General features: G+C 40.2%; 2 protein-coding genes across 2 annotated transcripts; one reads left to right on the forward strand and one right to left on the reverse strand.

Annotated features, from left to right (window-relative positions):
- Window positions 1-4,554: 4,554 nt before the first annotated feature.
- Window positions 4,555-5,298, reverse strand: ufsp1 (UFM1-specific peptidase 1; the record flags this gene model as incomplete). Its single annotated transcript, XM_079257690.1, has 1 exon — window positions 4,555-5,298. One exon carries the CDS (start codon window positions 5,296-5,298, stop codon window positions 4,555-4,557), a length of 744 nt encoding a protein of 247 aa, XP_079113816.1.
- Window positions 5,299-5,936: 638 nt separating this feature from the next.
- Window positions 5,937-8,387, forward strand: LOC306769249 (zona pellucida sperm-binding protein 3-like; the record flags this gene model as incomplete). The annotated part of the gene is made up of 8 exons (XM_079257815.1): window positions 5,937-6,116; window positions 6,851-6,978; window positions 7,060-7,163; window positions 7,280-7,457; window positions 7,613-7,730; window positions 7,845-7,933; window positions 8,094-8,200; window positions 8,299-8,387. 8 exons carry the CDS (start codon window positions 5,937-5,939, stop codon window positions 8,385-8,387), a joined length of 993 nt encoding a protein of 330 aa, XP_079113941.1.
- Between the last annotated feature and the right edge of the window lie 3,687 nt (window positions 8,388-12,074).

Consider the following 12,074-nt stretch of genomic DNA (forward strand, 5'->3'; position numbering starts at 1 on the left):
GGCAAAATTATTAGACAGCATGGAATAAACTTTCATTGTTATGCAGATGATACTCAACTATACTTATCCTTTAAACCAGATGAAACAAATCAGCCCAATAGGCTACAAAATTGTCTCATAGACATAAAGACTTGGATGTCTAGAAATTTTCTCCTCTTAAACTCAGATAAGACTGAAGTAATTCTCGTTGGATCTGAAAAACTCAGAGCTAAATTTTCCGGTTTTGTAATGAACCTGGATGGCATTACTTTAGCTTCCAGTGCTACAGTGAGAAACCTTGGAGTAATATTTGACCCTGACCTGTCCTTTGGCCCACATATTAAGCAGGTTACTAAAACAGCCTTCTTTCATTTACGTAATATAGCCAAAATTAGGGACATTCTGTCTCGGAGTGATGCAGAAAAACTGGTTCACGCTTTTGTTACTTCGAGACTAGATTACTGTAACTCTCTATTACTGGGCTGTCCTAAATATGCCCTGAAAAGCCTTCAGCTGATCCAGAATTCTGCAGCCAGAGTCCTGACCAGAACCAGCATGAGAGATCATATTTCTCCAGTTTTAGCCTCTCTTCATTGGCTGCCTGTTGAATCTAGAATAGAATTTAAAATCCTTCTCCTTACATATAAAGCCCTCCACAACCAGGCACCACTATATATCAAAGACCTCATTGTTCCTTATATACCAAGTAGAGTACTTCGTTCGCAGACTGCAGGCTTACTTGTGGTTCCTAGAGTCTCAAAGAGCCGAGCAGGAGGCAGAGCCTTTGGTTATCAGGCCCCTCTCTTATGGAATAAGCTCCCAGTTAGTGTTAGGGAAGCAGACACCCTCCCCACCTTTAAGACTAGGCTGAAGACTTATCTTTTTGATAAGTCCTATAGCTAGGGATGGTTAGCATCCCTTAGTTATGCTGCTATAGGTTTAGACTGCTGAGGGACATTTCCTGATACACTGAGCTTCTTTCTTTTTCTCTTTATCTCTTTCTTTTACCACCCCCCCCCCCATAACAGTGTTGCATCATTAACATGTATGTCTCCTGTCTCAGCAGGTCTCCCTGGCCGGGAGTAGCAGTTCCTGTTGTCTGTTGTCTTTCTGTCCTCTTCCCCCCACACAGCAGAGGCAGATGGCTGCCTGTCCTGAGCCGGGTTCTGCCGGAGGTTTCCTTCCTGTTAAAAGGGAGTTTTTTCCTTCCCACTGTTGCCAGTGTGCTTGCTCAGGATGGGAGATTGAGTTGGACTCAACTCAATCTGTTGGTTTCCTTATATAGGCTGTTATGAATTGGCCTTCATTATGTTTTCCCCTCTGTCTGTAAAGCGTCTTGAGATGGCATTGCCGTGATTTGACGCTATATAAATAAAGTTGAATTGAATTGAATTGAATTCTGTCTGCCTACAGGATCTGAAACTCCAAGCTTTAATGGTCTCTGTACTGCAGGTTTTAGATGTTTCCCTGCTTCGACACACTAGACTCAATTGAATGGGTCATTGTGCAGAACTTGACAAGTTGTTGAATCTGTATCATTTGTATCAGGTGCGTTGTAGCAGGTAACATCTAAAATCTATGGGAGTTTGAGAGTTTCTATTTATAAATAAAGTCGGTATTATAATTGCACCATTATTTTACACATTTTCTGTAGATTAAACATTGCTTGCTTTAATAGTCTATTAATGGTTATAGTGCTACAGTACAAAGACCTTAAAGATGATCTTTTTTTCTAAAGTGACAGTTGATGGTGTTTAATGTCTAAATAAATGGAGGCTGATCATCAGAAGTAGCTTTGCTTCTTACTCATGACTCACTGACTGGCTTAGCAATGCAATTAATTTCTTTGAATACCAACATTTTTCATTCTGTCTGTTATGCCTCATTATTAGTATTTTCATGAGTAAAAACCAAACTAAATATTATCATTACTAGTGCATTTTAAAGCTCTTTGTTTTATTAGGTTAGCATTGTACTTTGCTTTGCAGTCCAACACAGCAGACATAGGACTATTGATACTTATGACACTGAACCCAAATGCTTATTGGAAGGAACTCCCCATATTGTGTTAAACATGCATCATTAATAAACCTGTACTTTTTCATGAATGTTAAGAAAAGGCCCATAGTCTAATGCTCTCCCTGACTGATAACATTTACTGTTTCTGAACTGCTCCTACAACACTTGCAGCTATTTGAATATATGTAAAGAACGTTACAATGGGAGACCAGTTTGCTGGAAGCACAGATGAAGCAAGAAGGGAAATGCTGAGTGTGATAGAGCTGAGACAGAGGCTGTTCCTGTTAGATGTAGTGGATGTGCAGTGAGTGCAAGCAGAAGCAGCGAGGTCTAAAAAAAAAAGGCACAAAAGTTAAAGAACGAAGGAAAAGTGAGCTGGCGTGATGGCGACAACATTTGCAAATCGTGCTGCATCCCTGGCAGCTGTCACAGCTGTGCTGACCTGTGTGTTGCTGCAGGGGGTCCAGGCAGGAGTAGTGGGGGATTTTAACCATGAGGAGCGCTGTAAGGACTTTTTGTACCTGGGAACTCCACCAAGAGGCTACCTCAGCAACTCCTTTAAGAAGATCTGCCAGAGGTATGCGGATAAACCCCGCTATATCACACTGTATGACCCCCACAAACACATTCCCATCTACTCTGCCTACACATTCAAGAAGTCAGATGGTGAGAAGAAAGTAGATTTCCCTTGGATGTTTGAGCCTCAGGTAAGTTGAAGCTTGTACAGAAACAAAATACAAATTGCGTTATTGCCAATTACTGCGTAATTGGCAGTATTTTCAGTCTCTGTTATGATGCATTGTACTACTTATATAACTTATATTATACTTACAAAGTATATTTGTAGGATGACATGAAACAAACATCTGCAGCTTTTGTTTGAATTCACACCTGAAACAACTTTAAAGCAGACAAACAAGTCCTGTTGCTAAGAGCAACCAAGTAGCTTGAGATAAGCTTTTTTTTTATTAGCTATAGACTGTATTTTAACAAGATAGTGTTGCCATTACTACACATGCAAAAGCGTGACTTGTATGATGACAGTATGTGATAAAGTGTTTTGAATAGCTGTGCACTGGTGATATCTTGGAAAACAATATATTTGTCAGAGTTGAACTTACATTATTGTATAAAAAGTCAATAGACACGATTTTCTTCATGGCGCTTTTCAGAATGGTTGGTCCTTCGTTCTTTAGATGGCTCTCTGCAGATGGATTGACCTCCTTGCCAGGAATAAAACCTAACAAAAGAAAATTGGATCTTTCAGATCTTTGTATGTTGCAGAATGTTTCCAAAACTTCTCAATATGTTCAATAAGTTTCTATCATTTTTTTTACAGTTGGCTTCAGAAAAAAGCAGCAGCAATATGGAGTCCTTTCCCCAATCTTCAAACATGCACATGAACTTTGAGGACTCCCAGGCAGTCCTGGAGGACTACGCCGATGTTGTTCAGTATGAACGAGGCCAACTCAATCCAGACGAACACCAAGCCGATCCTCTAGACAAAGCGTCCACCTACAGTTTGACAAATGTGGTTCCTCAGATCAGAGAGTTCAACATGGGCCCCTGGGCTGAACACCAGGACCTCATCCGCAAACGCCTCAACAACTACTGCCGTGGAAAAGCCTTTGTGGTGACCGGAGTGACCACTTCTGGACATACGATCCGTCGGAACAACCTGGACCGTGTGGCAGTTCCAGAGTACATGTGGTCGGCCTACTGCTGCACCGACTTTGACCAAAATGCTCCGTACTTTGTGCGCTACAAGTTCCCTGTGTTCGGAGCTTATGGGCTGAATGATCGTGTCAACAATCACATGGTGGAAGTTCCTCTCAAGAACCTGGAGAAATTCCTGAAAGGGAGGATGGAAGTAGACAAGAACTTTCAGATTTTCTATAATGACTGTGTGCCAGATAGCTAAGATGAAGTAGAAGTTCTGTTATTGTTTAGGTTTTAGGTGTGTTAGAAATTTAGGATTTGATTGCAAAAAAATCTGGTTTTCAAAGCTAAAGACAGCTGGAATTCAAACATTTGTCAAATCATAAATAAAATGAATGAATACATTGGTCTGAGCCTGTATAGAATTTTTCTGGACTTACTTGCTGACTAATTATATAGTATTTAAAAAACTTAATAACACGTATGTTGATCACAATATCAATAATAAAGTAAGAAATCCTAAAATAGTTTTCCCACTTGACAACATAAAGTCCAAGAATGACTTTTCCTTTCAAAAATTAAAAAATTAAGCAGCGATGTACTAATTTAAGAAAGTTTTGGATTAATATATTGGAATTAAATCCAGTTTTACATTTGTGATACTTGTTGTCAGCCAATTCACATCATTTTCTCAACATTTAGTACATAAAATGCTATAACTTATAATAAACTGTCTAATAAAGAAGTAGTAATAATTCACATTAAAGCAACAGCTCTGATATAATTGAAAAAAATAATAACATGCAGGTTTGTGATTCAGCAAGATTTTAATAGAGAATACAATTGATCCACAACATGTCCCATCAGGCATTTGAAACATATATTGTACTGTAATGTTCACTTTCCGGCAGTCTGAGGCATGCAAAGATTATAAAACGAGGACTGATCCAGAGACGACACCCGTTTCCATGCCACCCATCCTTGTCTTTGCAGCTCTGTCTTCTCCAGCTGACCTCCGTAGTAGTGAGGGTCCACAACTAACATGTAGCTCCCCTCCTTCCCAGTGCACACCCCAAATATCCCCTTTGAGGAATTGTCCCTGTCCCCTCCCATCATGACAGGAGATCCGTGCTTCTCGAAGTGCTGGTGGAGCTCTTCCACCGCAACATTTTCCAACTCAACCCCTCCACCTCTCACATGCACCAATTTACAGGGAACATCGTAGAAACAGTCCAGCACCAGGGATGCTTCAAATGTTCCTATCCACTCCCTGGAGCCAAAGAAGGTACCTGACTTGTCCCCCACTGCAACCAAGGCTTGCTGAATTTCTGGAAGACTTGGTGCAGGTTTGTTATGGTTCTTATGCTGAGGCATGTTATGGCAAAGCCACGAAGCCATGGTCTGAATGGTCCTGTAGCCACACCCCCAGCCTCTGTCATCCTGTCCATCACAACCATAATGGAAGTAGACATAATCTCCTCTCATCATAGTGCATTTCACATAATCTCTAATTGGAATAGAAAGACCCGCGTGCACATTTTTAGGTAATGTCTTCACGTGTTTAATCCTTCTTTTCTCTAGTTCTTTTCCACCCCAATCAATTTTCTCTTCAGATGCCGCTGCTTCCTCCTTTTTGTCCATTTTAAATATGTTTCTACCAATTACACACGTCGCTTATCATCTAATGTTACTTTATATACTTGTCAGCCGTCCTAAACAGACAGCTCACTATACTGTCATCTTGTGTAACTGCAATAAAAGCCCTGACTGTGAACAAACAGCAGCACAAAAGTTCCGATATAGCGGCGGTTCCACAGCGCTGATGCATTCAGGAGCCGTCGTGTTTGCTGTAAAATTACAAACAATACGTACAATCGGTTCCTGCCATTTGAAAGTTTAGTTACTACTGTTACTGTTAATGTTAAATAAAATAAATAACACGGAAATTGAGCGTAAATTGATTTCAGGAATACATCTAATATTTCGTGAAAATAATGAAAATGCCTACCTGTTTTTTTTTTTTTTTTGTTTGTTTTTTTTTTTTACAACATTTTCGGGCGTCTTTGAAGGTAGCATCCTGCATTGTCAATTTAGCACACCTGGTTGAAAAAATTTTAACTTTACATGTTAGTTCCACCTAAACAATGACCATTGTTGTAAAATATATCGATTTAATCAAAATTTCAGCTGTTTTGCTGTGTTTTTGTGGCGTGTTTTTTGTAGAAAAAATCACGAAAGTAAGCCGAGAGAGCGACGGAGTTGAAATCGAGTGTGGAGAAATGAAAGTCAGAATAAAGGTGAAACGCCAGTTTTTTCTAGAAAGACGGGCTCCGTTCAAACCTGAGTTTCTACGACTTGGAGTGAACTCGTGGCCGACCAGCTCCTGCGGTCCACGGAGGACATCAGAAACTGAGATGGTCATTACTGCCGGACTCCAAGACTGTGGGACTAAGTCCATCGTAAGACAAGAGTAAAGTGTTGACACGATCCAAACAGGAAAGCTAAGTAGAATGGGAACTGACATCTAATTGCGACTGTTTCCAGTATTTACAATGGATGTGATATAACTAAGCTACTGGTTTCCCATAATGACAAATGTTACACATAAAATATTTGTTGAATTAGGAATACATTTTATTGGGTCATTGCTTAACTTTCTTATTTATGAATGTCGTCTTGGGTTTCTTGTATATCTTACTAAATAGTTTTATTTTGACATTTGCCACGGTTCCCATCAATTTTAAATCAGTTTAAATATTTTAGCACTTTGTTTAAGCCACTTAATGCTGATATACGAATATTTAAAGCATAATAAAACATCATGCTTACTTACTTCACTCATATTAAAAAATGAAAAATACTTTATTAATCCCCAAGGGGAAGTTCAATATATTTAAATATATATTATTTAATATATTTAAATTTTTATATATATATATATATATATATATATATATATATATATATATATATATATATATATATATATATATATTATACATAAATTCAATATATCCCTCTGGGAATGAGCCAGTGTTGTTTACACATAAGAGAAAAATTCAAGAATAAAAGTGAAGATGCATTAGTAGTTACTCTTTCTTGTCACAACAAACTAATGAAACAATTCAACAAATCTAATTATATAAATGTTTAATTCTATAAAAACAGAATGTGTTCACAATTTCTTCCCCAGATTCATGGTGATTGGCTTGTGTACTCCAACCAGTTGTTACTGTTTCCTGCTGTGGTTCCTACATCTACAGGCAGTGTGATCGTCAGAGGAGTGACGACTGTCATACCCGTCGAGTGCCATTATGAGAGGTAAGACTGTATATGGCTGCTTCCAGTTTTGTCCAAGCTTTTTATCACTAAGACATCAACATTTTTCTTTTCTGTGAACAGAAAGCAGAAAGTTACAGGAGAACCAATAAAACCAACCTGGGTACCGATGACATCCACTATTGCTGCCTTTGGTCTGCTTCATTTCTCCCTCCGTATCATGGCAGGTGAAATTATTGTCTTTTTGTAATCTAGACTGTACCAGAGGGGTATTCTTCTCACAACAGTAGCTGTAAACTCTCAAGCTTGGACTACAAATAAAGATATCTTTGTTCTTACACAGATCATTGTACTTCTTCACCCAGTTCCTTGATGTATCAGCAGAGGGAAGCAGTGTTCTTGGAGGCCAGTGTGAAGGCGCCGCAGCACCCTTCCCTTACTCTATATGTTGATTACTGTGTTGCTACGCTGAATTCTGACCCTCTATCGCGGCCGAGCTACAAGTTTATTGACAAGCACGGGTCAGTTTCCTTCAGTCAATTACACACACAAAAAAGTTAACAATAATCATGACTGCTTGCTTTATCCATGAATAAAATGAGACATCAAATCTGTCTGGATGTTTAAAGCTTACTTGTCTCACAGCAGTTTATCAATGTTAACGCCTCCATTTTAGATGTCATATGGACAGTGTGCTGCCAGGCTCTTCCTCTAGATTTCTACCTCGAGAGCAAAGCAACAAGCTGTGCTTCAGCGTCCAAGCTTTCCACTTCAACCAGACACGCAGAGAGCAGGTAACTGAGCAGCTGCTTTACTATTTGAGCTGCATTTCAGGAATGTGTGTTAGGATTGTGATTTTGCTGATTCCAATCCTAACTTAGTTTGATGAATTTTTATTCTTCTTGTAGATGTTCATCAGTTGCCATCTCAGAGCTACTCTGAAACAGAAAAACAATTACCATGATAAAGCCTGCTTCTTCCACAAACCCACCTTCAGGTTAGGCTGCTAAACTGCAAGAAAAAAGTTATGAACCATTATAATTCTTGAACTTTTGTTTCTCAAGCTTAATGCTCTTAATGCCCAGTGGATCTTTAATTTCTTGTAAAGATAGTGCTTCATATCGGATTTGTTTTGAGGCTATTTCCCTGTGATTCAGCTGGCGTGCCACAGAGGGAGACAGTGCTCTGTGTGAATGTTGTGACTCAGACTGCTTGATGGAAACCAAAGGGAAGAACTATGGAGACACAATTCAACCAGTCACAGGTTTTTCAGTCCTTTACAAACATTTGCAACAACATTCACTAAATCAAGAGTATTTCCATAGCAAGAGGGTCAATATTTCTTTTTGTTTGTTTTAGCAGGAGAGAAGCATGAGGCTGACAGGACTGTTGGCCCAATTCACACCGTGCATCACTCCTACTGGACGGGTCGACTGTCCGTCAGTCACTGAGGAGCCTTCACACCAACCTGAAATTTAGATGGCTACAGGGACTGTGTAATGTGCTGAACAAATGGGAAATGATTTTTTTCTTCTACATCTGTTTAAATCTAAAACATTGAGTTTTCGTTTGCCCTGACTGCAATGTTTGGAAAGGATTCTGAATGAATATATACATAATTTCATGACGTTTTGCTTGACCAGGAGACAGACAAAATGGTTTTACAAAAATCATTACTCGAGTCAGCGCTTTAACATCAGAATAAGTTACTGTTGTTTGTGTTCATACGTTTGGATTTATCTTTAATTTGAGCAACTTTCGATCATGTATGCCTATAATAAAAACCCTGATTGTGACTAATCTGAAGTGGAGTACATAATTATACTATTTACAGAAGAAAAAGAACATAAAATGGTGTAAGCATACCTTTTCCAGAACCAGGGAGAAGAACTACAATGGAATCTAAAATTTCCTGTGAGCAACTAGCTTACTTAGAGTAAACAGACACTTGGGTAAGAATGCAACAGCTATGTGGTAATGTATGCACTGTGGGTCCACCGTCTGTAGAAGAAACCCTTGTGTGGTCCTGGAGAGGAAATATGACTGACCAGATAGGAAACCTGATAGATTTCATGTTGCAGTGACTTTTCATCCATGACATCAGGGCTTCAGGTTTCATTACAAGCATGAAATAAGCAGTAACATTAATGAAACCATTAATTCAACTTTAAGACATAATTAAAATATTTTTTGTGACTAATTTGAATAAATGTTTTAACAAATGGTTGGGATAAGTTAACTGTAACAAACTGGAAACAGTAATGGGATACTGCTGTGTGTGATTAGTGTTTGTGGTTTAAAAACCTGCAGTATTAAACTCATTTTCTTTGCCTGATGAGAAACCATATTTGTTCCACCACTTGATCTGGGATTGAGTCAATGTGGCGGCAGCCTAAGCAGAGAAGGCCAGACTTCCCTTTCCCCAGCCACTTCTTCCAGCTTCTTCTGGAGGATCCTAAGCATTCCCAGGCTGTTTGAGAGACGTAAAGATGTAGTTCCTGTAGCGCAGGGATCCCCAACGTCGCTCCTCAATGCCCACTATCTTCCTGAGTTCCTGTGTTTCCCTGCTGCAAAACATCTGATGCAAATTAATGGCTTCAACAGCAAACATGTGCAGAGCTTGTCAGAAATCCTTGTTATTTGAATCAGGTGTTTCAGCAGGTAGATGTCTAATACTTTCAGTTCAGACGGCCTTGGGTACCAGGATTAGGGATCACTGCTCTAGTGTGTCCCCTCCTAATAGGACCTGCCCACAACACCAGGAACGGGAAAGCCCAGAAAACTCCCTTTGGCTGTTTCTTACAATTATGTTAAATCAGTAAATCACAGGCTCCACCTTTTGTTGGACGCAGAGTCCAACTCACCAATCCATCTTTCAGTCTTGTGTTCTATCCTTCCCTCACTTGTGAACAAGATGAGATGCTTCAACTTTTTTACAGCATTGCATCATCCATCCTGAACATCTGTCCGCTGTCAGTTTCTATGTGGAGATAGGTGATCCGGGGTGTGCCACAAAGGGTAAGAAGTGCAACGGTTCACTGAATTTAAATCCTAAACAAATGGTCTGCAGTGTGATTGTACATTTATAGATTAAATATGTTGAAAACTTAACACATAAAGCAAAACAAAAAAAAGTCACAGACAAGACTGTTTATTGTCCATGTGGCTTATGTTACGGTTGATTCATCAAGCTCTTGCAAGCATGTATGAAACAGATTTACAATATGCTGTTTAAACCATAAGGGGCTTGTAGTTATAGCCAGCTAATCGGAGAAATAGCTGAAAGGACATCCAAAAGTGGGGAAAGGTTATGAAGTGGAATTTACAAGCGACGACAGGTCCATTCGATAACAGAAGGTGTGAGGCTAGGGCCTGTGTGGCCAGAGATAATACCACAGAAGGCTTCCTGGCCACATGGAGAATGCCAGATATTATTGGTGCAAGTTGATGATTCCCTGAAGAATTACTAAAAGGCTGCAGGCAGCTTGGCTGTTACCCAAAGTGCTGACAGCCAAAGGCTGAGATGAGATCAAGCAGGAGATTTAAAACTTAGTTACAATTAGCCGAGTCTAAGAATAAAAGTATTTCAGCTAATCTATTCACATCTCACTTTTAGAGTCCCAAACAATCTTATTTAAAAGTAACATTAGAAAAAGTTTTTTTTAAAGGAAAGGTTTTGCACTTCAAAATTTCTTTCATTTCTGTACATACACTGGTCAAACAAATAAAACATTTAAATATATCTTCGGATCTTCGGATGGTCAGCGGAAATCACTATGGAAACGCCTGCGTCCACCTGGACTTGCAGCAGTCTGACTAGCACCTATCTATGTGTTCTGTTGTGTCATTTCTTGCTTGTGTTGTTCTCACTCTCAGATGTAAGTCGCTTTGGATAAAAGCATCTGCTAATTGTATAGAATAGAATAGAATAGAATAGAATAGAATAGAATAGAATAGAATAGAATAGAATAGAATAGAATAGAATATTTGACAACATTTGACCAAATGGGGTCTGAAATCAAAACCATCCATCCATTCATTTTCTTAACCACTTCCAATTCAGGGAAGCTGGAGTCTATCCCAGCAATCATTGGCCGAGAAGCAGAATACACCCTGCATAGGTTGCCAGTCCATCCCAGTGCCAACACAGAGAGACAAGCAACCATTCACACTCATACTCACTCTTAGGGACAATTTGGAGAAATCAATTAACTTAGCATACATGTAAGTGGGAGCAGCTGTGGGAGGAAGCTGGAGTACCCAGACAGAACCCACACATACATGGGAAGAACATGCAAACTCCACACAGAAGGGCCACTACTTAAACCTTCCCCCAAAGCTGAGGCTTGATCCAGAAACCTTGCAAGGAGGCCACAGGGCTAACCACCACACCACCACGCAGCACTAATTCAGGACCACTTTGACTAAAAAGGAAAAAATCAGATCACAAGCTGATCTAGCTTCTATGGCAATTCCTCAAGGTGATTCAAAATGAGGTTCAGTAGTGTGTGTGTGTGGGTTCTTCCCATGCCTGTATACACTCTCTACATCTGGGGTTGCACCTGATGAGACGATGGATCTCCTTCGAGGCCTGGATCAGGGCATCAGTCAACCCCTTGGACAGTGTGGTGTGGCGTGGCGTTGGTGCAGGGGATAAGACGTAATGTCCCAGAGTTGCTCTGTTGGATTCAGGTCTGGTGAAACACCAGGCCAATTCATTACTGCCTTCATCATGCAGGGACTTTTGACACAATGAAGCCACACGAGACTGAGCATGGTCATGGATCAGGTGGAGCCCTAGTCCCACTGCAGCAGCATATGGTCCGACAATGGCTCTGAGGATCTCATCATGGTACCTAATGTCAGCACAGGCCCCACTTGTGGACATCGGGCCCTCATGTCCCTCTCTTGGAGTCTTTTAGTCTGAGTAGAAACATGCACATTAGTGGTCTGCTGGAGGTCATGTCGTAGGTCTCTGGCAGTGCTTCTCCTATTTTCTCCCTGCAGAAAAGAGCAAATAACAGTCATGCTGTTGGGTCCTTGTCTCTGGCCTGTCTCCTGGTATTTCATCCATGCTCTCCACACTATGCTGAGGGACAGCAAACCTTCTTGCCACAGCGCATACTGATGTGCCATCC

Source organism: Telmatherina bonti (genome assembly GCF_933228915.1).
Source record: "Telmatherina bonti genome assembly, chromosome: 18".
Lineage (NCBI taxonomy): Eukaryota > Metazoa > Chordata > Actinopteri > Atheriniformes > Telmatherinidae > Telmatherina > Telmatherina bonti.